This window comes from Bufo bufo, chromosome 6 (assembly GCF_905171765.1).
Source record: "Bufo bufo chromosome 6, aBufBuf1.1, whole genome shotgun sequence".
Taxonomy (NCBI): Eukaryota; Metazoa; Chordata; class Amphibia; order Anura; family Bufonidae; genus Bufo; species Bufo bufo.
The window spans coordinates 39780666-39808166 of record NC_053394.1 but is presented as its reverse complement, the minus strand read 5'-3'; the positions used below and the strand labels follow the sequence as shown (position 1 = coordinate 39808166).

General features: G+C 45.3%; 1 protein-coding gene across 1 annotated transcript in view; it reads left to right on the top strand.

Moving 5' to 3' along the window:
- The window catches only part of ADAM12 (ADAM metallopeptidase domain 12), a 583999-nt gene that overhangs the window by 100138 nt on the left and 456360 nt on the right, over positions 1-27501 (top strand). Inside the window, exon 3 of the mRNA XM_040437739.1 lies at positions 13177-13250. Within this exon, the coding sequence (XP_040293673.1) occupies positions 13177-13250 (74 nt within the window). The remainder of the gene's footprint in view (positions 1-13176; positions 13251-27501) is intronic.

The window sequence follows — 27501 nt, the reverse complement described above, 5'->3', positions numbered from 1 at the left end:
TCTCCATTCAGGACTTGTCTCTTTATGGAGATGCAGAACCGGCCAAGCCGCTTCCAAGGCATCGCACTCAGCCAGCCAGAATCCTGCTGACCACGTACTGACGAGGGGCAAGCTCCCTGAAATAGCTGTATACGGATGAATATTTGGTTTGGCTATTTTCCCTTGTCACATACTGAGGCTTGTTGGAAAGTCAGATCTTGACTCATAGGGGTCAATTTCCAATAGTTGGTGCTGGTGAGATGGTTCTCTTTCTTGGGAGATACCTCTTTGCATATTCGTTTCCCATGGACCATTGTCAATAAGCCTCCATAGCCTGGAGCACTTCCATTAACGTCTCCATAGAGGACTGGTGTCTTAAAGGTAGTTCAGCACCCTGCCTAAGCTAATAAAAAAGTCGAATTTTCAATGCTGCTCTGGGCTATTATATAAGATAAGTTAAACAATGTATTTACAAAGGTTGCTTTTTTTTCTTTATTACTTTTTTTCACTTTTTATGTTTTATATTATGTTCTTGAACTTGGAACCATTGTTACTTTAAGAGCTTAATCAAAAGAATATCAGCATATATACAGTATATCCACACTTTATATGTTTCCTGTAGTCCTATTTTTCCATGGTAAACCCAGTACAGAATTGCTGGTATTTGCTTTGCTTCATACTCACATGAAGTATTAATAGGCTGTGCTGTTAGGTCTAGGTGCTTGTACTCATTTATCAAACTCTCTGGACAGTAAACCTGGGTTGTGACAATCCAGCCAGATTTATTGAAAAGCCAACCCCCATGACGCCAATTACTTTTTGTGATGGATATATCTAACACATTTTTTTATTCTTCGCCATCAGTTTGGAAGACTTTGAGAAATTACTAAAAAGATTCCTAAAAGTTTTTCATCATAAAACTGGTTTATCCCCCCCCTCCCTCAACGGGATTATATACGGGGTTGTATAGAGATGAGACAAAACTTTAAAAAATTGCTTTGCAAAAGTTTTGCTGATAATGAAGGCTGAAAAAAATGTCACATTTATACTGATTTGCTCAATAATTATCAAGTAGCTTGTTTTGTGGTCGGTCCCTACTCAGTGGGTTCCCTACTTTGACAATCCCTACTTATTAGAAGGGTCCTTTTGACAAAAAGAAGTCTCCTCCTGCTGCGACCCCAAGTGGTCAGCTGCTATCTGTCGGGAAACCTAGCAATACATGTAGTTTCCCCACAGCGCCACCAAAGAAGAAATAAAGCGCTACATAGTGTCCATTCAAATCAATGGGTTGTCTGTATAATACAGGACAAGTCCTCCAGAGTAAGGGTCCATTCACACGTCCGCAACTGTTTTGCGGACCTGCAAACCACGGACACCAGCCATGTGCGTTCCGCATTTTGCAGACCGCACAAGGCCAGCACTATGATAGAAATGCCACGAACAAGAATATTTTTTTGCTTGGCCGCAGAACAGAAGTGCGAATGCGGACAGCACGTAGTGTGCTGTCCGCATCTTTTGCGGCCCCATTGAAAATGAATGGGTCCGCACCAGTTCCGCAAAGTTGCTGAACGGATGCGGACCCATTTTGCGGACATGTGAATGGACCCTAAGAGAAAGTCTTTTTAACCACTCTGCTCTCCAGCCAAGGAACCTCCTCTAATAAAGAGGTTGTCCCACAAAAAAAATATTCTACATTTTTTAAAACAGCACCTGAATACTTTTGTAATTGTATGCAATCAAATATTTAGTATACAGTATGTTCTTTTCATTAATTCTCTGACCACTGCGGTGGTCGTACATGCTCAGTTTTATCCTTCAACTGCCCCAGGCATAATTTCTGTTAGAAGCTGTGACACTTACTGGCAAAGAGTTGCAGAAGAATGGACTTGCCCCCCATCCTCCCGAAAGGACATGCTCTTTAACACCCTACCTAACGTAAAATCACAAATATGTACCTGATCTGTGTTAAAAGTGGAGTGAGCTCACATGATAAGCTCGCTCCATACATGGCAGATGCAGGCTGCATAATACAGCAGGCCCCCGGCTGCTATTTTTATTACATATGTATACAGCCTATGCAGTTTTATTATCCTATGCTTGTTCCTAAATTGATTGTGAGAATGGTTCATGGCTATGATTAGTGGAATTCCATCCGAATTTCAGGAAAAATTTGATTTGCCATGAATCCAAATTTCCTGGCGCTTCGTGATAATGAATCAAGTTTTCCTGAAATAGCGATAAAAATAACCAAAAAACATACTTCCATTTGATCGTGGAGAGGCTGTCGCAGCCATCTTGATTGAAGAATACGCCCCAATTCTCGCACACGCTGATGTGTGACATCTCCACGTCATCATGTCGGGGCGGGTACAGTGACATCACCAGCGTGATGACGTCACCACGCACGAGAATTGCCTTGTTTTTTTCAATCAAGTTGGCTGCGACAGCCTCTCCGTGATCAAATGAATGAGGTGAGTTTTTAAATTTTTTGGTTTTAACCTCAGATTAACCCACTGATAGGCTGAATGTGACTCTAAGATGCTGCGATCAGCGTTGAATGCTGTATCTGAGGGGTTAATTGACAGGAGAGCGGCACGATCACTGCTCCCCGTCATTACGCCCGTTCCATACAATGGAATGTGATTCGTTATGAAGCAATTAGTTACGAATCAAATTTCTTGCTGAATTTCAGCAAAGCAGCCGAAACACATTTTTAAAAACTTCGCTCATCTCTAGCTGTGATAACTATATGGCTATAGGCTAGACTGGGGCAAACTCTAAGGAATACCTTGGTCTTCACCCATGACCCTCCCAAGGAAGTATGGAATTTGCTGGTGGAGGATTCCCAAGTCAAAGTCCCCTGAACAGTCATGTATTGCCAGCGGTAGCGCTATTCTGGTCAGGAACAGAGTCAAGGGTTGTCACCATGAAAAGTAGATAATATATGATACAGTGAAGAAGACTGGAGCAAGCCAGACCCGGAGTAGCACTACAGGTTCCAGGCATAGTAACCAACAGGCAAGGCAGGAACTAAGTCCATAATGGCCAAGAGTCATGACCAGGAGCAGCACTACAGGTACCAGGTTTGGTAACCAACAGGCAAGGCAGGAACTAAGTCAGTAATAGCTAGGAGTCATGACCAGGAGCAGCACTACAGGTTCCAGGCTTGGTAACCAACAGGCAAGGCAGGAACTAAGTCAGTAATAGCTAGGAGTCATGACCAGGAGGAGCACTACAGGTTCCAGGCATAGTAACCAACAGGCAAGGCAGGAACTAAGTCAGTAATAGCTAGGAGTCATGACCAGGAGCAGCACTACAGGTACCAGGCTTGGTAACCAACAGGCAAGGCAGGAACTAAGTCAGTAATAGCTAGGAGTCATGACCAGGAGCAGCACTACAGGTACCAGGCATAGTAACCAACAGGCAAGGCAGGAACTAAGTCCATAATATCTAGGAGTCATGACCAGGAGGAGCACTACAGGTTCCAGGCATAGTAACCAACAGGCAAGGCAGGAACTAAGTCAGTAATAGCTAGGAGTCATGACCAGGAGCAGCACTACAGGTACCAGGCTTGGTAACCAACAGGCAAGGCAGGAACTAAGTCAGTAATAGCTAGGAGTCATGACCAGGAGCAGCACTACAGGTTCCAGGCTTGGTAACCAACAGGCAAGGCAGGAACTAAGTCAGTAATAGCTAGGAGTCATGACCAGGAGCAGCACTACAGGTACCAGGCTTGGTAACCAACAGGCAAGGCAGGAACTAAGTCCATAATATCTAGGAGTCATGACCAGGAGGAGCACTACAGGTTCCAGGCATAGTAACCAACAGGCAAGGCAGGAACTAAGTCAGTAATAGCTAGGAGTCATGACCAGGAGCAGCACTACAGGTACCAGGCTTGGTAACCAACAGGCAAGGCAGGAACTAAGTCAGTAATAGCTAGGAGTCATGACCAGGAGCAGCACTACAGGTACCAGGCATAGTAACCAACAGGCAAGGAAGGAACTAAGTCCATAATATCTAGGAGTCATGACCAGGAGCAGCACTACAGGTTCCAGGCATAGTAACCAACAGGCAAGGCAGGAACTAAGTCAGTAATAGCTAGGAGTCATGACCAGGAGCAGCACTACAGTTACCAGGTGGAGTAACCAACAGGCAGGACAGGAACTAAGTCCGTAAGAGCCAGGAATCATGACCAGAAGTAGCAGTACAGATACTAGGTATAGTAACCAACAGGCAGGGCAGGAACTAAGTCAGGAGTAGCTAGGAGTCAGGACAGGAATAGCGCTACAAGTACAAGGTATGGTATCCAACAGGCAAGGCAGGAAACAACACCAAAGTCAGGAAGTAGTGCTAGACTTCAGTAGGAGCAACGTTGCAGTTACCAGCTCCATCCCCGACACAATGGACTGAGCTGTATAGTCCTGGTGTCGGCGCTACTCTGAAAAACCATTCAGTGGGGGTGCAGAGTGTTGGACCCCCGGCAATCAGATATTGATGGCCTATCCTGAGGCTATTATCAGATATTATATCATCAATATTAAAATCTTGGAATGCCCCTTTAATGACTAGTCACAGGGCGTATCCTTTCTCGTTAGGCTGCCCGGTCAGATGTAATCTTCAGACGCTGGCTCTCTTGCTGACCTGATGCCACTCCTGTGGCAGAAATCATTGCAAGAAGAGAAGCTTTTAGTTGCAGTAATGGCGTGAATTTACCATGACTTGTGGGTGACTTCACGTTGCTATGAAGCACTCGCTTCATCGCTGCTAATATGGAACCCTTGGAAGGGGGAACTAGGGCTACCCCCAAGCTTTGTTGGAGCAATTTGTCGCTAAAGATATAGCTCTGCTTGCGATTTCACAACGATTTATCTCTTGCCATAAATCTCTCCTGCAAGATCTAGTTGTGGAGAAAGTTGGTACCTGCAGGAACGCCTGCATTATACCATGGTGAAGAGACGCTTGCGCCTGCACAGTGCTATAGAAACAGCCAATTGCAAAGCAAAGAGCAGCTGCAAATTGCTTGCATCTTGCGATTCGTGGGCGATCTCATTCATCCCAATGCATAGTGATTGTCGCGTGATCCTAGAGATCGCTCTATCCACATAACCCTTGCAGAAAATCCAGTGCAGCGAGAAGAAGTTTAAGTGCCCACAGCCAGTTGTAATTGAGATAATTAGGTACAGCTGCCGGGCTGTGGTAACATTCAGAGCGCTAGTTAAATTAACCGGCCTCAGTTGTTAACTTTAAATTATGTTGTTGGAGTATTAATGGTGGTGAGAAAATGTCGATAATTTGATGCCGTTCTTTCCTGAGGTTCAGAGGTTAATACTATATACTTTTTATAAAGTCATTTATCATCTTTGGAACATCCTCAAATAAACACTGAGCAATTTAAAAGAGGGGGATAGGAGGAGCAGACTCTTTCCAATTGGCCCCCGTCCCGTTGTCTCCTATAGTGAGGGAGCAGACATTGAAAAGACCATCTGGGATTAAAATGAAGTCCATTATTAGCGAATGCAATAACAATTTAGATGAGCAAATCTTGTCTCCCCGCAGTCTTACAAGAGGATGCTTACCGAGCATGAAGTTGATTTGGATAGGATTTGGCAGATATTTGGAAATATCTGAAATAAAGAGTGAGAGTGGAATACGAGGAAAAGAACAGCCCTTGAAGGTGCACCAGCAAATCTGTCACCCTGCCCACAATATTGGCTCGCGGTTACTATTTTCCCATCCTTCTGCCCCTGACAAATATAAGGAACTGATTATAACAGCGGAGAATGATCAACATTTCCATCAAACAACTGAAGATTTTCCTAAAAAACAGGTTAAGGGTCCATTCACACGTCCGCAATCTGTTCCGCATTTTGCGGAACGGAATTGCAGACCCATTCATTTCTATGGGGCCGCGCAATGTGCTGCCCGGATCCGGAAATGTGGACCCGCACTTCTGGGTCCTCATTTCTGTTCCCGAAAAAAATAGAACATGTCCTATTCTTGTCCGCAATTGCGGACAAGATTAGGCATATTCTATAAGGGTCCATTTACAAATCCGTATGTGTTTTGCGGATCCACAGATCCGCGGATCCGCAAATCACAGACACCGGCAATGTGTGTTCCGCATTTTGCGGACCACACATCGCTGGCATTATAATAGATTATGCCTAATCTTGTCCGCAATTGCGGACAAGAATAGGACATGTTCTATTCTTTTCGGGAACGGAAATGTGGACCCGTAAGTGCGGGTCCGCATTTCCATATCCGGGCAGCACATCGTGCGTACCCATAGAAATGAATGGGTCCGCAATTCCGTTTCGCAAAATGCGGAACAGAATTGCGGACGTGTGAATGGACCCTTATAGTTCCGGCGATGTGCGGTCCGCAAAATGTGGAACGCACATTGCTGGCGTCCGTGTTTTGCGGATCCGCAAAACACATACGGATGTGTGAATGGACCCTTAAAAAGTTTTCCAGTTTGATGTAAATAAAGCGGCAACTTTGTGCTTTAATTCCTTACCATTTTCAAGATCTCTGCTTGCTGATGCTGAAAGAAAAAAAAAACTGGGGCGACAATCAGATCTAATAATTCTTATAACACCGAGTGTTAAAGGGGTTTCCCATGAACAATGTAAAAAATGGAAATCAGACGTCATATAGTACACGACAACCTCTTTCTAACAAAGCTAGAACCAGCCCTGTACCTCACATGGGTCCACAGATCTCCACATTCATTGCTTTGCTAGATTTATATCAAGCTGACAGCTGAAGGGGATTGTCTTTTCTGCTGCAGCTCAGGGGGCGTGTCCATGCTCTCCCTATCACAGCTCAGGGGGCATGTCTCAGCTCTCCCTATCACAGCTCAGGAGGCGTGTCTCAGCTCTCCCTATCACAGCTCAGGGGGCGTGTCTCAGCTCTCCCTATCACAGCTCAGGAGGCAGATGAAGGATGAAACTGAGCATGTGCGGCCATCTCAATGAGCAGGACCAAGAAATAAGGAAAAGAACAAAGAGCAGGTGGCGCTATACAGATGAATTTTATTGAATAATTCAGTGGCTGTATAACATTTTTAACTACATGCAATTACAAAAGTATTCAGAACCAGGAGCTGGTTTGAAAATTGTATTATATTTTTTGCAATTGTTTTTATTATTGTATTTTACTCATTTTGGGCTAAAAATCGTTTTTTCTCCCTACATTATTATTTCTCCCTACAGCTTTCAGTTTCAGTGTATCTATAGGCTACTACTCTCTGCTTCGCACTGAATCTGTCAGAGAGCTGCTCCGATGGCTCAATCTGTCGCCCTTTTCTGTAATTTGCTAATAGCTCATATACACTTATTATAGCTAAATTCTGATCAGTTTGATAAGAATTTTGGGGCACATTTATTAAGACTGGTGTTTTTGACGCCGATCCTAATAAAGGCCCGTAGCTGGCAGTGGATCCGCAGAAGTTATGAAGAGGCGCCGACTTCTCCATAACTTTGGCGCATCCAGCGCCAGTTCTAAATGTAAGACAGCTTCCCTGCCATTTCTATGCCTACAACAGGCGTAGGAAATGATGAATGAGATGGGCCTACCGGCTCCTCCCCTCCCCCGCCCACGCCATGCCCCCAATTTTAGACATAGTGTGAGCAGGGAGAAGTCGCAGATAGTGGTGCAAATACTAACCATTGCGCTGCCAACAGTGCCTGGAATACGCCTAATTTAGGTGTATTTGAGATTAATAAATGACCCCCTTAGCTTACATGAGTGTTTATGAGCTGTCCGCAGCTCAGAGATAAGGGTGACAGATGGGGCCATCGGAGAAGCTCTCTGATGGATTCAGTGTGAAGCAGAGAGCCTGCTAGTCTGCAGGTGCACTAAAACTAAAAACTGTAGAAGAAAAACAGTTGAAAATGTTTAATAGACCAACTTAAAAAAAACTATTTTAGCCCAAAAATGAATAAAATGCAATAAATAAACCTTTTCCTTGTCAGTTAGTCCCATCCAGAAAATCACTTTACTGAATACAGGCAATCTGGCCATCAGTTTATACAGCCAGGAGATGTCATGGTCGCCACATGCATTTGTGTCCCAGTTTCTGCTCACGGCAAATAATGCAGGCAGTTTTACAGTGAATCTAATTAAAACAGTAAAACCATGGCAAAAACCAGAGCACATTTACACCATCTAAATGTTCACTAATAGAGGGAAGTCCCTTTATCAACCAGGCCCCCTAAATAAATACAGACTTCCAAACCAAACCCCGTAAATACAGACCCCCTAACTGAATTCAGACGCCCTAAACAGAGACTCACTAGGCTGATACAGCTTAAAAGATAACTGTCACATTTAGACCCTAATTTAAATTTTCATATATGTAGTTACTAATAACATGATATTCCAGATTCAGTTACTATTAGACTGACTTACCCCATATTTAATAAGATTCAGCACTTAGCAACCAGTCTGCATAAAACTGCAATTTCACTATTCAGTTAAGATGGCCGCCACTGCCCTCACCCTGAGGCTAATCCCGCCTGCCCTCACTAGCCAGTAACAATAGCCCCCCAAAAGTGTCAGTAACCAGAGCCGCCCTCCTAAAGGGTTAATCTCCTGCAGCACAAAGGAAGCCTCTTACCACATGTTGCTTTCATTTATACACTGAGCAGACGGCAGATCTCCCTTCCCTGGTCTGCGCTGCTTCAACTCTGCATTCTCCAGCTCTGCTGAGTAAGGGAGCGTCTGCCAAGCGCAGGGACAGGGAGAAGTGCACACAGCCCAGGAACTGTTATCAGCTGCTGGGGAGGACCTGGCTTTAATCATTTACTTACAGTCCCTGGCTGTCAGTAATGTGAGCCTGCTTCTGTGTGCTCCGTCCTTCAACAGATAGATGGACCATGCCTAGCAACCCTATTTTAAGCAGAGGTAAAAGTAGGCAGTAAAGGGAACAAAAATGTGGAATTAAGGGGTAATTGAATACACAGTGAAAAGTTAAAATAGGGCCACCGAGGTGATATTAATCACCACAATCCAATACTCCAAAAAAAGAAAATACGACAGTTATCCTTTAATACACGTATTGTGTATTCAGCTGAAACTTTCCTTCTAGGTTTTTTCCCTCTGACTTGAGGACCTGCAGATGTCATGTGAATATGTATAGGTCCTTCTTCCAGTCAAAACAGTTTTGTCATGTTTTTGGTCCAAACTTTTGGGCCAAACGCCAATTGCAACATTTTTAGAAGAAAGTGGTGAGAGCAGCAAAGAAAGGACAAAAAATCACAAATTGTTGCTCAAGTAAGGCCTGCAGAAGTCATGCAGTTTTTTTACACTACAATTGTGTGGTATGGCCCTTTATAAGTTCACACAATTCTCTAAATCTGTACCTAAATACCCTGGCTTGTTGGGCCCTAGCAGTAGAGCCCTATAGATTTGCTGTGGGTGCTCTATTATGTCTTTGTTAAACCTGGAGGTTGTATGCAACCATTATACGTTTTTGCACATGAACCCTAATAGACATGTATATGTGTCCCCCACTTCAGTCCTCTGGCTTAATTGAAATGCTCCCCAGCTGTCTTTCTCTTTATTTAATATTTAGCGATTATTCTAATTAGAGTCGCGATTATTAAATGGTGTCATATTCCAGTTCTTATATGCAGTTGACATATCAAATTGGAGAGGCTTGTGTCGGGATTCCCAGAGAATATACATTTTTTTCCCTCCTTTAAAAGGAGTAAGAGTGACAAATGAAGGTGTCTTGGCTGCTCTGCCTGTCAGATCGGTAAGCAGACGAAGAGAAGAGAGGATGAATATTTCCAGGCATTGAACTTACATAGGGGTAGACAGGGACATGGCTAAAGGCTCATGGGCCCTGGTGCAAGGGTTCAGCTTGGGCTCCTCTTCCCTCATTGCTTTGTGGCCAGGGGCCGGGAAGCCCATAGCCTTAATGCTGCTTGAGGCAAAAATTTATATGGTATCCCCACATGCCTAATTCTTGACCTAACCCCTTCCCACCAGCCAGAGGTGTAACTTGACCAGCATGCACTTTCTATAATATTGGTGTCTTCTTATGCGGCACAAGGATCTTTGAGCTCCCTCAGGCTCCTGGGTCCGGTAGCAACTCTGCATTCCCTATAGCTATGTCCCTGTGGGTAGAAAAGGCTCCATGATTAGAAACTGCACCTCCTGGCAGTGCGGGCTCACATGTTTTGAGGAACGTCACTGAAGATCCACCACGATGTCCTGCCTGCCCTCAGTGAAGACAATTGTCATCCCAGAAACCCTATTTTTTTTGTTTTTCCTGTTTCTTAGTTGTATTATGTTAAATTGTACAATGCATTTGGAAAGTATTCAGACCCTTTCACTTTTTTAACATTTTGTTATATTGCGAAAATAAAAAAATTCCAATTTTCCCCCATAATTCTGCCCTCAATACCCCATAATGAGAAAATAAAAACAGGATGTTTGAAATCTTTGCTAATTTATTAAAAATGAAAAACTAAAATCTTGCATTCACATAAGTATGCAGACTCTAGTCAGGACTAAGCTGAAGCACCTTTGGCAGTGATTCTCTGCCTTTCTTCTCTGCAGATCTTCTCAAGCTCTGCCAGGTTGGATGGGGACATCGGTGGACAGTCATTTTCAGGTCTTTCCACAGATGTACAATTGGGTTCAAGTCAGACCTTTGGCTGGGCCACTCAAGAAAATTCACTGAGTTGCTCCTGTGTTGTCTTGGCTGTGTGCTTAGGGTTATTATCTTGTTGGAACGCAAACCTTTGGCTCAGTCTGATGATGTCATCGCCATCCTTCACTGTAGGGATGGTATTGGTCAAGTGATGAGCAGTGCCTGGTTTCCTCCAGACATGATGCTTAGCTTTGAGGCCGAAATATTCAGTCGTGGTTTCATTACACCAGAGAATCTTGTTTTTCACAATCTGAGAGTCCTTCAGGTGCTTTTTTGCAAATGTGTTATTTACTTAGGAGAGGCTTCATTCTGGTCACTCTGCCATAAAGCAGTTGGTGGAATGCTGCAGTGGAAGTTCTTCCCATGTGCACACAGGTTCTTTGGAACTTAGCCAGAGCGACCATTGGGTTCTTGGTCATCTCTCTTCCCGAGGCTTATTCTCACCAAATACTTAGTTTGGTGGAGCATCCAGTTCTAGGAAGAGTCCTGGTTGTTTCAAACTTCTTCTATTAAAGAATTATGGAGGCCACTGTGCTCTTGGGAACTTTTAGTGCTGCAGAATTTTTTTGTCTATGGATATGTTTGAGCTTTCCAAATGCACGTGCCAATGTGGGCACCCTAAATTTATATGCAAACTAAATTCAATCCTGTAGCACTTTTCCTACCAGTTTCTGTACTTTAGTCTACACTTTATGCTTATATTTTGACACCATAGTTTTGAATGACTTTCAGGCCTTTGTCTGCTTAGGATTCATCTTTGAGCTGTAGGATGCCATAAAATTCTTAGAAGTGTTTTTTGCTCTGCTGGATTTTTTCCAACAAGTGGCAGTAAACTAATAGGAAGCAGCTCGTCAGCGTACCCAGCCAATAATGACAAGGAATGATAGCAGGAATTTCCTATGGGCTTATTAAGCCTTGCCAGGAAATAACACTTCTATTCTGCTTTGTGCTGAATGACTGCGAACAGACGAGGAGACTAAAAGATGGTTGCTGCTTCCATGACATGGCAGGAGGTAGTGCAATGCCCGAATGACAAGCAAAACCAGGAGGAATGGGGGTTCATGTGCAGTGTGCGGAAATAGGTGTTATAGCCATGATTTTTTCAAAATTTTCTTTTATCAAAAATCATGGCAAAATTTTTTAGGCTGGTGTAACAGATGTTTTAAAGGGTTTCTGTCACCAGAATTAACCCTATTAAACTGGCTGACATTAGCAATGTGCAATGTCAGCAGACCCTAACTGTACTATTTTTATGCTTATGGATGCCCCGGTTAATGCACAATTTTAACTATGATCATATGCAAATTGGCCTCTAGGAGCGGGTGGGGGGGCGTTGCTCCTGCTCCTAGAGGCTCGGTTCTCCCACCTAAAGTCACGCCCTGCCGTCCTTGATTGACAGGGCCAGGCAGCGTTCGTCTCCCCCTGCCGTCCCTGTGTGCTGGGACTGTGCAGGCGCGAGATTTATCCAGCGCACTGGGCCGGCAGGAGAAGACGAAGGTGGGAGAACCGAACCTCTAGGAGCAGGAGCGGCGCCCCCCCCCTCCCCCTGCTCCTAGAGCCCAATTTGCATATCATTAAAGTTAAAATTGTGCAGTAACCGGGGCATCCATAAGCATAAAAATAGTACAGTTAGGGTCTGCTGACATTGCACATCGCTAATGTCAGCCAGTTTAATAGGGTTAATTCTGGTGACAGAAACCCTTTAAGGAATCTAGCATTTTTTATATATATTTTTTTTTCTGCTGCATTTTTTAGGCAAAAACTCTAGCTCCAGTGTTGAATAGAAATCTATGGGAATTATTAAATGTATTTTTTGTGAGAATTTTTTGCTTTACATTAATGGAAATGTTTATAGTATTTTTATGCAAATACACATTGAAAAACACCAAGTATGAACCTGTCGGTTTTCCTGAAATGCTACATTTCTTCTGAAATAACAATTCTAGAGCATCTTGTCTTGTAATGCTGCATATTATACTATTCCTCTGTTATTCCTCTTGGAAAAATGCTAATGTTGGGTGTTTCTCTTCTCCTTCCAAAAATCGTGTGTCCAGACATAGTCTGGTATTTTCAGCACTGATTGGACTGTGAGAACCATAGGGCTAGTTGATGTACTGAGTACAATGTGCCCCTGCCATATAGAGAGCGCATGTTGCCACCAACATTGAGGACCTTGACAAGTTTTGCTGTTTCCTTCAAGTACCTGTGAAGGACTCCATCCTCCATACACTGCAATGCTGTTAAGCAAGGGTAGGGGCTTTAGGCAGAAGGGAATGCGCAGGGTGAATAAGTGGCAGCACCATAAATGGGGGCACTATTAATTGATTTCTGCTATGAAGACCCCTTTCCTTTGCACACCCCTGAATTGCATTTAATTTTGGATGGATACAGCTCTATCATTATTACATTTGCAACATAATATGTGAAAAGGTAGAAAAATTGAGTCCACAGTCAGACCACCTAAGTTGTTTGTTGTGTCATTGTACATTGTGTCTTATTACCGGGATCTTAATTACCATTTTGTCTTCTTCAAGGGTCATGCATCAGCACTGAAATTCCTGCTGAGATCTAAAGAGGGAGAACTGCTGCTGAATGTGGAAAGAAATGAGTAAGTACAATTAATTCCTTTTATCATTTACTCTTCCGGTGGTGATGCTGAGGGTGATGTTCTTGTGATAATGTTGGGAGTAATATCACTCTTCAGATGGTGATGTTGGGGGTGATGTCAGTCATAGACCTAAGGGGTCATATACTATTTTGAAATACGCTTACATTTCAGATGCCGCTATCTGCGACTTCACCCCGCTCACACCAGGTCTAAAATTGTAGGCGAGGAAGGGCTGGTAGGCCCGTCTCATTCATCATTTTCTACGCCTGGTTTAGGCGTAGTAAATGGTTTAAATGTAAGACGGCAAGGAAGCTGTCTTACATTTAGAACTGGCAATGGATGCGCCGAAGTTATGGAGAGGCCGGCGCCTCTTCATAACTTCGGCAAATCCATTGCCAGCGCAGGGCCTTATTAAGACCGGCGTCTAATGGCGGTCTTAATAAATGTGCCCCCTACTCCCAACAGACACCCGAACTATAATCACTAGACTCTGGAGAATTGAGAAGAAACCCCACCAGTGAAGACCAGGTACCGCTCTCACAGATGCATTTGCATTTCAGTATTGCATTTACATTGTATGGTGCCAGGATATATATCCTACAAGAGGTTTCTAACTATAGGTGCCTTGAGCAGAAGGCACTCGCACTCTGCAGCTGGATATACCCGGATTATATAGGGAAAAGGTGTAGGCGCCAGTATACTAAGATATGAATTCTTCTTTTTGAAATTAAGCTGGCGCCATGATCAACTGATCACCATGGATCTGACTTCTGAAAACCAGGTGAAGGTTTCTAATGTATCTCACCATACTAAATGCAGTGGTACACTGAGGTGGTGGATTGAGTCCTCCAGTGCAGGGGCTCATAGATGGGGATCTTGAGCAGGTGGGCCCACTCTATGACACTCCATATGTCCTGAAAAGGGATATAGAAAGACAACCATAGAGATTGTCCACCTCATTGATATAAGGAACCCATCAATTGTCACCAGAGTCTATTTCTTGTAGGATGAGGCAACCTTATTGATGAAATGTCCTGTATGTGCACCGATAACTTTAGGATGCAAATCACAATTGACATGCCTACCTTCTCTGTAGATGGAAGGTGGTCCTCAGAATCATTTCTCCTAGTGATCCCAAGGTGGCCATACATATTGGACTGAAGAAGGCTGATGGTTGAATAACCATTCAAGTAACGATCATCTGGTGAATGATCAGACACAACTCATTTTAGTCTATGTTGCCTATTACAGTCGACCATACTGTACATGTTTAATGACACATCGGGATAAGGAAGAATGATCTCTCTGGGATCTTTCCTTCATAGAATGATCTTTCATCAAGAAACTATTTTCCTTTCCACAAAAGATCTTTTTTCTGACTATTGGACAAAAAGTTAAAATACGGCAGGCTTTTATTTTTCAGATGACATCATCAGTTGGCTAAAATGGTTGTTTGTTGGTAAATTTCACCCAAGGAAGGACCGTTTTTGTTTAAAGCGCTTCTGTCACCCCCAAAACACATTTTTCATTTTTGGGCTTGTTAAAATCCTTATTGAACGACTATTCCCTATATAGGGCTCTTACCTTGGTCTGTGGCTTCGTTTCATTAAAAATCGATCTTTTAAAATATGCAAATGACTTCACTACAAGCAAGTAGGGCGTCTACTTGCTGGTAGCCGCCGCATCCTCCTTTTAAAAAACCGCCCCCTCCTCCTGTTGATTGACAGGGCCAGCGAGCGCTCTCCTCCTCCGGCTGGCCCTGTCAGCATTTCAAATCCCGCGCCTGTCTTCATTCGGCGCAGGCGATCTGAGAGAAGGACGCTCGCCTCCTCAGCACTCCCTCAGTGCACCTGCGCCGATGACGTCTTCTCTTTCGGTGACGTCATCGGCGCAGGCGCACTGAGGGAGTGCTGAGGAGGCGAGCGTCCATATCTCAGAGCGCCTGCGCCGAATGAAGACAGGCGCGGGATTTGAAATGCAGGGCCAGCCGGAGGAGGAGAGCGCTCGCTGGCCCTGTCAATCAACAGGAGGAGGGGGCGGTTTTTTAAAAGGAGGATGCGGCGGCTACCAGCAAGTAGACGCCCTACTTGCTTGTAGTGAAGTCATTTGCATATTTTAAAAGATCGATTTTTAATGAAACGAAGCCACAGACCAAGGTAAGAGCCCTATATAGGGAATAGTCGTTCAATAAGGATTTTAACAAGCCCAAAAATGAAAAATGTGTTTTGGGGGTGACAGAAGCCCTTTAAAATGTCAAGGGAGAGAAGGCTAGGACATGTTGGATTTCATCATGGCCCATCCTTTTGTTTTCTGGTTGATAATCCACTGCGATAACATCACGTACCCTCGGCCAATGCATTAAGCTCAAAGAGTATTGTCTGGGCCGGATACAATTGTAGCAAACTCATACTGTATTGTAGATGTTTCCTGCTACTCTTCAGTGTTTCTATTCACTGACCGCTAACTTTGAGATATGGAAACAGTCAATGAATAGAAACCTATATTGTAAAAAATGGATACATTTCCGTCTACAATGATTAAGTCACAACGAAACTGAGATTTTGTTTTGCCATAAAGGCAATAATTGCTCTCGAAAATGCATTGAAAAGGAAATATCACAGGGAAACCTAAAAACATAAAAGCAATAATTAAATAACAAATTGGTTAATATTTTATTCTTAAGACTGCTTAGAAAAAAAAACACTCCTTGTAGAAAGAAAACCTTTGAGCAGTTGTAAATAATACATTCACAATATGTTAATGGAGCGACGCTCCTAAATGTTTTATCAGCTCGCTGCCGATAGATGAACAGTTCTAATTATTCCATCTTATATTTGCTCAGCCCAGAAATAGGTGTCACAGTTTTATGATTAGTCATTACTCTCCTGTCATCTCTAAAGCATGGAAGAAATGGGAAGATAAATGGTTTTATGGGCTTTTTATAAAGTTCCTAATGAATTACACCGTTCAAGGAGAGATTCTGTACATTTGGCCACCATCGAATTACCATTCATAATAGTATTGGATATTGCCCAGTGGGTTCATGAATAATATAATTGTCTGTCAATATGTCTGCCCTTTTGGGTCCCTTATCTGCATGGACAACTTAGAAGAAAAAGTGTTAAGTGTTCTAGATGAAATCAAGTACTCTTCTGGTTATCATAATCATTCACCAAGGGTCTCATGTTTTTTTAAAGCATGGTGTTGGTCAATATCACAAGGTCTGAGCTGTGATAGGGAGAGAGCTGCAGCAGAAAGGACACATCCCCTGAGCTGTGATAGGGAGAGAGCTGCAGCAGAAAGGACACATCCCCTGAGCTGTGATAGGGAGAGAGCTGCAGCAGAAAGGACACATCCCCTGAGCTGTGATAGGCAGAGAGCTGCAGCAGAAAGGACATGGCTCTGAGCTGTGGTAAAAAGAGAGCTGCAGCAGAAAGGACACATCCCCTGAGCTATGATAGGCAGAGAGCTGCAGCAGAAAGGACACATCCCCTGAGCTGTGATAGGGAGAGAGCTGCAGCAGAAAGGACATGGCTCTGAGCTGTGGTAAAAAGAGAGCTGCAGCTGAAAGGACACATCCCCTGAGCTATGATAGGCAGAGAGCTGCAGCAGAAAGGACACATCCCCTGAGCTGTGATAGGGAGAGAGCTGCAGCAGAAAGGACATGGCTCTGAGCTGTGGTAAAAAGAGAGCTGCAGCTGAAAGGACACATCCCCTGAGCTATGATAGGCAGAGAGCTGCAGCAGAAAGGACACATCCCCTGAGCCTTGATAGGGAGAGAGCTGCAGCAGAAACTTGAAAGGACATGGCTCTGAGCTGTGATAGGGAGAGAGTTGAAGCAGAAAGAATACACAGCCAAAAGAAATGTGTCACCGTTCCCCCGGCTGTGGCTGCCTCCATGCGGTAGCGGCGTATGGTTGCCAGGGGAACCAGAGCTGCTGAGCGCCCTGTTCTGACGTCGGAGGTGGCCCACCGGGGCTCCAGAGTGTCAGGACGCACTGCCGGCAGCTCCACCTGGTGTGCATGTTGCTGTGAGCTGCTCTCTCCTCAGCATAAAAGGCCAGCGCCTGCATGTGCAGGTGCCAGTGAATTTCTTGTCCTCTGGCTCCCCCTGCTGTTTCCTTGTGGTAGTGAAGACACCTTTGGCTTTGGATTTCTGGATTAGTATTGTCACTACGTTTCTTGGTGTTCCTGGCGATTTGGTATTGTATTGATCTCCTGGTTCTGACCTTTCGGCGTGTTGGGTTTTCTCGTTTGCCCCTGGCGTTTTTTGTACTTCATTGTCCGACTGGCATTTGACCCTTTACCGTACGACTACTCTTTGTGTTTGTCTGTTTGTTTTTCCCTGTTTCTGTGTCACCCTCACACATATAACACATTTATTTGCATTAAACTTGGGATAACCTCTGTAACAGAATCAGCAATATGCAACACAGCACCCTCCATGTGTGTGGCTGTGCCAGGTACTGCGGCTAAACCCCATTCAAGTAAGGCTACTTTCACATCTCTGGCACGTCTGATCCGACGAGCTATTTCGGCTGTTGCCTGTCCTGTGGAGGAAATAGGCCGGATTACTCACAGATCCTATTATAGTCAATGGGGATATGACAGTGAACTGTAGAATCTGGCAATGTCAGATCTGGTGGAGTCCTATCATGTTCTATGGGAAAAGTAGGTATGAACAGAGCATAATATAGCATCTTTGTAATATATGTTTGAAACTATTTTGCTCTTGTGGAAAGTAGAAAATAAATCTATTGCTGCCTGGAAACCATCAAGAAGCAGGCTAACTGGTGCTGGTGACGGAGCCATCATGGTTTTATTTTGAATCTAACTCTACATTGTATAATAACCTCTTCAGATGAATATATCGATACATAGTAACAGCATTGGATGATGTGTCCATGAATAGGGCAGCACACATATGTGCTTAACTGTATTACAGTGCAATGTAGTAATCCTTTAAGGGGTTCTGCAGCCTTTTCTCACTGATGATCTATCCTCTGCATAGATCATCAGCACCTGATTGGCGGAGGTGCGACACCTGGGACCCCCCACCGATCAGCTGTTTGAGAAGGCAGAGGCGCTGGCAGTAGCAGTCTTCTCGTTGTTTCCCGCAGGCCCAGTGACGTCACGACTAGTATTACTGGCCTGGGAGCGGCTAAGTCCCGTTCACTTCAATGTGGCTTAGGCCGGTGATACTAGTCGTGACGTCACTGGGCCTGCGGGAAACAAGAAGACTGCGATACTGCCAGCGCCGCTGCCTTCTCCAACAGCTGACCGGTGGGGGTCCTGTGGGTCGCACCGCCTTCAATCAGATGCTGATGATCTATCCAGAGGATAGATCATCAGTGAGAAAAAGCTGCAAAAATCCCTTTAAAGGGTTTGTCCAGCCTTTTTTTTTATATTTGCCCCCCCCCCCAGCCAGCCATACCTAAGAAGAAATCTATACTTACCTGATCCCTGCCAGTCCAGTCAGGCTCCCTTGCTGTCTACCCTTGTCTTTCTGTCTGTCTGTCATTTCCGCATGCATGGACAGGGTTACATATGCCACTACAGCCAATGACTCATGTTCCCAAGCTGTACGTCACTGCTGGGTCACAAGCCACTTGGGGACATGTCCTCTCTGAGCCAAGTCCTTTGTGTGGAAGTTGAGAGACCATCAGGAAGTTTAGAAGGGTTAGGAATGTATCTAAAGAAACCGGACAAGGATATAGCTTCCATTTCTGCTTCTAAGAACTGTATCATAAGTCGAGACACGTCATTCGGAAAACGCATCAAGCAGCAGCTTGCGGACAATTTCCAGGTAGCAACAGGACATCTATTTTCCTCTATTTAAAGTGCACAAAAGAAATACAAGAAAAAAATTTGCCATGTAACTTAGATTTGCTCCCTGTGGACCTGGTGTGAATCATGGGTGGAGGTTTCCTCGCCTGGGCAGTGTTTTATATTCTGCTTCACCGTGGATGTTCTTGGCCAATGTTGATCTTCATAAGAACCAAAACAATTACAAAGACTCTAGTCAAAAAGCAGGAATCGTCCAGTGGAGAAATGACAGCTGTTTAGCATTAAGCCTTACATCAGCCTCCTCTGATGAAAACTGTATTTACTTTCTGTGTCGCCTTAGGCCTCAGTGAATAAATGTGCTTTAAATTAATAACTCTTCCTTGAATGCTGAGTACAGGCTACCACTTTTCATGGTTAAAAAAAAACAAAAAACAGGCAGGTCTGGTTGGGGGCGCGTTTGGTATTGTTAAAGGGAACCCGTCACCATGAAAATGCAGGGCATAGATGGAAGGCTGTCAGTCACTGATAAGACCGCCCACTGGACTCCTAAACATGAGAGCAGAGAGTTTAAAGGGGACCTTTCACATTGACCGTGGTGTCTGAGCTGCAGGGAGCAGGTTATAGAGCAGGAGGAGCTGAGCAGATTGATATACAGTTTTAAGGGAAAAGATTCAGTAAAACCTATTTTTCATTCACTTATATCCCTCCTCATTCTGGGCTTTGAAGTCCAGGGGGCGGTCCTATCAGTGATTGACAGCTATCTGTGTATACATAATCATAGAGGGAAGGCTGTCAATCACTGATAGGACCGCCTCCTTGACTTCAAAGTTCAGAATGAGCAGGAATTTAAATGTATAAATTACATGTTTTGCCGAGTCTTTTCCAAATAAATTATACATCAATCTGCTCCGCACCTTCTGCTCTATAACATACTGCCTGCAGCTCAGACACCACGGTCAACGTGAAAGTTCCCCTTTAAACTCTTCTCTTACGTTTAGGAGTCCAGTGGGTGGTCTTATTAGTGACTAACAGCCTTCCATTTATGCCTAGTCGTGTAGAGTTAGCATCAATCACTAAGGTGCACAGGTTGATCAATCACTAAGGGGTTGTCTCGTACCTATCTTTAGAACGAAGCCTGCAAAATGAAGAACAGACTGTGAATGTGCGGCCGCCCTTCATTCGTTCCTATGGGAGCGCCAAAACTAGCCGAGCGCTGGCTTGGCTATTTTCCAAAAACCCCATAGAAGTGAAGTGGGCAGACTAGATGGGCCAAATGGTTCTTATCTGCCGACACATTCTATGTAATCGATCGGCGGGCATGCTTGCTTGGTGTGCTTCCCACTCATTTCAATGGCACTGCCGAAAATAGTCCAGCGCGTCGCTCGGCTATCTTCGGCGCTGCAATGGCAATGAATGGAGGGTGGCCGTACATGCACAGTGTTCCCTCCTTCAATTTGCGGGCTCCATTAATAGCCGGAACCACCGGCTATGTGATCTTTCTATACTAAGTGTCTAATATTGTGGTGTCAGTAGTTAGAACTGCAGTTCTGTGGCTGGTGTCATTGGTTCCAACCCAACTAGGGTAACAACTGTTCTCATGGTTATATGGGGGTACTCTACTTTACCCATGAAGTATATGGAGCACGAAAGGGGCCTGTGCCACCTGGGGTCCTGGGGACATTTCTCAGGTACTCTAAACAAAAAGACTTCGGAGTTGAACACCTTTCTCTTGAATGCCCCCTTTGCCTGCACGGCTAACTAAAAACATCTCGCTATCTACTGTGTGTTTATTGCCAAAAATAGAGGAGTAGAATAAACTGCCAGCAACAATTAGCCTTATTAAAGGGGTTGTCCAGGATTTTTTTTTAAAAGGCTGTTTTCCCCCCAAAAAAAACAGCACCACACCTATCCACAGATTGTGTGTGGTATTACAGCTCATCCCCATTCACTTTAATGGAGTGTAGCTGCAGTACCAGATCTAGCCCATGGACAGGTGTGGTGCTGTTTTTGGATGAAAGCAACCATGTTTTTTCCAGTCCTTGAGAACCCCTTTAAGCCTTAGGGATAAAATGATCAGACATGGCCGATACTTGTTTTCCCAGACATTAAAGCTGGCCATACACATAGACACAGGCTCGGACTGGCCCACAGGGGAACAGGTGAATCCCCCTGGTGGGCCCCTAAGCAAGGTGGGCCCCTAGTCCACCACCCCCTCCTCAAGTGGCATATGGCACAGTAGACTGACATATAGATAGGCTGGCTGACATGCCATACAGTACATTGCCTATGGCCATATAAAAAAAAACTGGATAGTGTGGGCAGGTAGTATATGGATGTTAGTGCCAGACTCCTCTGCCCAGCCAAGCCGAGCATGCATATACTGCAAAAAAAGATAATCCCCTTCCGCTGTCCCTCTCTTGCGCCTACCTCATGCTGCCTGAGGCAATCGCCTCACCTCGCTTCATTGGTGGTGCACCTCTGTTACTGGTCACTGGAAATTTATGGAGGACCCAGTGAGTCAGGGTGGAGAATACTTAAGTGTTTTCCAGTTTCTCAACAGTGATGACTTATCCTCAGGATAAGTACCGTATTTTCCGCTTTATAAGATGCACCTGATGATAAGACGCACTTAGGTTTTTGAGGAGGAAAATAGGAAAATAAATATTTTGAACCAAAAGGTGTGCTTTTGGTGGGTTTTGAACTAATGGTGTTCTGTGGATGACACTATTATGGGGGATCTGTGTATGACGCACTGTTATGGGGCATCTGTGGATGATGCATTGTTATGGGGGATCTGTGAATGACAGTGTTATGGGGTATTTGTGAATGACACACTGATATGGGGGGAGCTGTGGATGACACTGATATGGGGGGAGCTGTGGATGACACTGATATGGGGGGAGCTGTGGATGACACTGATATGGGGGGAGCTGTGGATGACATTGATATGGGGGGAGCCGTGGATGACACTGATAAGGGGGGAGCTGTAGATGACACTGATATGGGGGGAGCTGTGGATGATACTGTTATGGGGAATCTGTGGATGACACACTATTATGAGGGATCAGTGAATGATGCATTGTTATGGAGGATCTGTGGATGGCACTGTTATGGGGGATCTGTGGATGACACTGTTATGGGGGATCTGTGGATGACACTGTTATGGGGGATCTGTGGATGACACTATTATGGGGGATCTGTGGATGACACACTGTTATGGGGGATCTGTGGATGACACATATATAGCATCTTATGCTGGTTCCCTCTGTGTCTTCTCATCTCCCTGTATGTATAGTGACCCCATTACACGAGGCCCCACGCACAGCAGTCTTTATACGGTATGTAATGTATAAAGTCTATTCATGCCTCAAGCAGTTGCTCTGGTTTGTTAAACTAGCGTAATCATCTGTAGTAGTACTCCCTATCAAAGCGGCGGGCAGGCAGCGTAACGTCACTCACTCATTCACGCTCCTGCTCCGCCAGTTTTTTTTGGAGACCCAATTCATTTCAATGCGTCCGCAAATAACGTGGACAGCACACCGTGTGCTGTCCGCATCAGTATGTCCGTTCCGTTGCCCCGCAAAAAAAAATTGTGCATGTCCTATTTTTTTCTAGTTTGCGGACAAGGATAGGCATTATCACAATGGATCCGCAAAAAAAACGGATGCCATACGGAATGTCATCCGTTTTTTTTGCGGATCCGCAATTTGCGGACCGCAAAACACATAGCTCATGTGCATGTAGTCTAAGGCTACATGCACACGACAGATGTTTTTTGCGGTCCGCAAATAGCGGATCCGTGTTCCTGTTTTTTTTACATCCACATCCGTTCCATTTGTCCGCAAAATTTTTAGGTTGTGTTTCTTATATACAGGTTTCCCAGCAACCATCCGCAAAAAAAAAAACGGATGCGGGTGACATACGAATGGCTTCCGTTGGTCATCCGCATTTTTTTGCGGACCCATTGACTTCAATGGGTCTGCAAAACGTTTATTGCGGACAAGAATAGAACATGCAATACTTTTTTTGCGGACGGAAAACACTGACAGCGGACGCGGAAAAGAAATGGTTGAATACACCGCAATTTTAACGGCTCCATAGAAATGCATGGGTAACCATCCGATCAGCCCAAAAAAACATTGTGTGCATGTAGCCTAAGGCCCCTTTCACACGGGCGAGTATTCTGCGCGGATGCGATGCATGAGTTGAACGCATTGCACCCGCACTGAATCCTGACCCATTCTTTTCTATGGGGCTGTTCACACGAGCGGTGATTTTCACGCATCCCTTGTGCGTTGCGTGAAAATCGCAGCATGCTCTTCTTTGTGTGTTTTTCACGTAACGCAGGCCCCATAGAAATGAATGGGGTTGCGTGAAAAAATCGGAAGCATCCGCAAGCAAGTGCAGATTCGGTGCGATTTTCACGCACGGTTGCTAGGAGACGATCGGGATGGGGACCCGATCATTATTATTTTCCCTTATAACATGGTTATAAGGGAAAATAATAGCATTCTGAATACAGAATGCATAGTACAATAGGGCTGGAGGGGTTAAAAAATAATTAAACTCACCTTAATCCACTTGCTCGCGCAGCCCGGCTTCTCTTCTGTCTTCTTTTTTTGCTGTGTGCAGGAAAAGGACCTGTGGTGACGTCACTCCGGTCATCACATGGTCCGTCACATGATCTTTTTACCATGGTGATGGATCATGTGATGACCGGAGTGACGTCACCACAGGTCCTTTTCCTGCACACAGCAAAAAAGAAGACAGAAGAGATGCCATCTGCGCGAGCAAGTGGATTAAAGTGAGTTAAATTATTATTTATTTATTTTTAACCCCTCCAGCACTATTTTACTATGCATTCTGTATTCAGAATGCTATTATTTTCCCTTATAACCATGTTATAAGGGAAAATAATACAATCTACAGAACACCGATCCCAAGCCCGAACTTCTGTGAAGAAGTCCGGGTTTGGGTACCAAACATGCACGATTTTTATCATGCGAGTGCAAAACGCATTACAATGTTTTGCACTCGCTTGGAAAAATCGTGCATGTTCCCGCAACGCACCCGCACCTTTTCCAGCAACGCCCGTCTGAAAGAGGCCTAAGACTGCTGTGCAGCATAGCGGCCGGCGATGTATCAGTGTCAGCAATGTAAAAATTGCACCATTCGCTTGATAAGACGCACTGCCACTGTCTTATAAAGCAAAAAATACGGTAATTAATATCATATTGGTGGGGGTCCAGCGCTGGAAGATGAGGTGCAGTATATTAGCATGGCCAGCACACAATGGACGGAGTCTTCTTCTTCCGGCTCCATCTACTGATTTGTTTCAGGCGGCTGCCAAAGTCAATTCATATAGGTCAGGTCCTCACCGAACTGATACTGATCGCCTATCCTGACGGTAGGTCAGCATTGCAATACTGAGAGACTGGAAAACCCCTTTAAATTTCCAATGAAATTCTCCAGCATGACAGATTGTCTGTAAGTTCTATGTTTAGTGTGAACATCTGCAGCCTTGACCTTAAATCCCATATGTAGAGCAGCGTCCTTACTGGAATGATATGCATATTTTAAGCATTTAAAGGGTTGTTCCACACCATGTGGGACATGTGGAGATTCTTCTCTGCAATTATCTGAGTTCACAGGATCTCAGCATGACTACATTCTACTACAGTAAGAACATTCCCTGCTTCCTTGTAACTTGTGCTTATACCTTGGGGCTAAGTTACATATCGGATTTGTTGTTAGAAGCTAGAAAAAGACAGCAAAGAAACTAATAATATGCATTCCGTGGAATAAAAGATAGAATAGAAATGTCAAGAAATTGCTGCAAAACTCAGCAGGCAGATATGTAAATGATTACAGGATTGGTCTGATTAGACACTGGGTCTTGCCACAATAGGGCATAAAGTGCTTCCAGTACCTCACATCCCTTATAGAAAGGCTCTCAGAGGCTACTTTTGGGTAGTGTACCTCTTGGCGAGAGATTGCTGACTGCTAGACATGCCTCTAGGAAGCACCGAAATACATTTTGCTCAGTTGACAGACTTTGAGAGGGGGTGCATCGTTGCACTGAGAGAAGGAGGATGGTTGTTTCAATGAATTGCCTACAGTCTAGGCTGAGGTGAGCTCGTTGTTAGGAGGTGTTGGGAGCAGTGGTTATGTGAGGGCATGCACACATGGCTAACAGGCCTAGACAGACCACTAGTTGAGAGGATCAACATATTGTGAGGCAGTGACAGGCCTCATATATGAAGAGGGAAGATGTGTGTCATAGAATGGTGCAGGAAACCTATTAGAGGAGATGTAGGTTATGATTTGCTGTGTTTTCCCCATGATTGCCAGGCCTGAGGTCAGGTCAGGTGCGATAATCACTTAGGGATAAAGCAAGCAATCCTCAGAGTAAGAGGAGGAGTTAGGCCCTAGGGAACAGACCTGCAGAGGGCCTGTGTGATCCCAGCCAGGAGGGGTGGGGGGCCACAAGGGCCCAGACAAGAGGGCTGGGTGGCCACAAGCCTGAGGAAGCTGTGTGACCCTAGACCCCCCAGGGGTGCTGCCACTTGCCCCCCCCCCCACCCCCTGCCCCCCCCACCTTTTTTGGGGTGCTTTTTTTTTTTTTTTTTTGTGTACGCTGATTGTGGCCGGCACTTAGTGTCCGGCCACTGTTAGCGCATCGCACACCCCACCGCTGATCAACTTCGGACAGTTGATCAGCGGTTTTGATTTTTTTTCCCCACATTTTTTGCCCTTTTTTTAGTTAGTTTATTTTATTTTTTTTCTGATAGTTTTAGGGTGAGTTCGTGAACACCCGTGCCCCCACACACACGCACACAAAATAAAGAGTTACACACACGCACATATACACGCAGACACACACTCCCCTATGGCCCGCCGGACGTTCTCGGCCGAGGAGGCATACGCCCAGCTTGCCTCCGACTCCGAGAGTCCCAGTGAGGATGAGGATGACCCCACATTCCTGTTGTCATCCGCATCCTCCTCATCATCTAGCGATGATGATGAGCCCCCAAGGCGGCGGAGACGCCGCCAGGCGGAGCAAGGGGACCGCCATGTTAGGGACCCTGTGGCCCAGCCTGGTACGAGCAGCTCTGGGGCTCGTACTGGTTTCCCCGGCCCACCAGTTAAATCCACCGGAGCCCCCTGCCGGTGAACTTGTCTGGTGTAGCCCAGAGCGATACGAGCCCGTGATTCCTGATTTTGTAGGCCAATCAGGAATCCAGATTTCCACAGTGGGCTACACTGAATATGACTTTTTTTGTCATTTTTTCAGTGACCCACTGGTAAATCTGATGGTGGAGCAGACGAATCTGTACGCCCAACAGTTCGTCGCTCAACACCCGGGCTCCTTTTTGGCCAGGCCCGGTGGCTGGACGCCGGTCAGTGCAGCCGAAATGAGGATATTTTGGGGCCTCGTGCTGCATATGGGCCTGGTCAAAAAACCCAGTGTCAGGCTGTACTGGAGTGGGGACGTCCTATACCAGGCCCCACTTTACAGTACAGCCATGACACGCTCCCGGTTTGAGGCCATCCGGAAATGTCTGCATTATTCCGATAATGCAGCATGTCCCCCCCGAGGTGATCCTGCCCATGACCGTCTGTATAAGATACGGCCGGTCATCGATCACTTTGGGGCCAAATTCATGGAGGCCTATGTACCTGGAAGGGAGGTCGCGGTTGATGAGTCTCTCATTGCGTTCAAGGGGAGACTCATTTTCCGCCAGTATGTGCCCTCCAAGCGGGCGAGGTATGGCGTGAAGCTATACAAAATTTGTGAGAGTACCTCAGGGTACACTTACAAATTTCGTGTGTACGAGGGGCGAGATTCCCGGATTCAACCCCCAGAATGTCCCCCCACTCTGGGTGTTACCGGGAAACTTGTGTGGGACCTTATGTACCCACTGCTGGATAAGGGTTACCACCTTTACGTGGATAACTTTTATACCAGTATCCCCTTGTTCCAGTCCCTTGCCGCCAGATCCACGTCCGCTTGTGGGACCGTGCGGAAAAATCAACGCGGCCTCCCTGCCCACCCCCTCCAGGTACCTATCCCCAGGGGTGAGACCCGTGCCCTTACCACTGGAAACCTGTTGCTGGTCAGGTATAAGGACAAGAGGGATGTCCTTATGCTGTCCACAATTCATGGTAACGGCATCACCCCTGTCCCTGTGCGAGGTACCGCAGCAACGGTCCTCAAGCCCGATTGTATCGTCGCCTACAATCGGTATATGGGAGGAGTTGATCTCTCGGATCAAGTCCTCAAGCCATATAATGCCATGCGCAAAACCCGGGCATGGTACAAAAAAGTTGCGGTCTACTTGGTGCAGGTTGCCATGTACAACTCTTTTGTACTATCCCGAAGCGCTGGCAGCACAGGGACATTCCTCCAGTTCTATGAGGCAGTCCTCAAGGCCCTGATCTTTTCGGACCGGGAAAGAGCAGG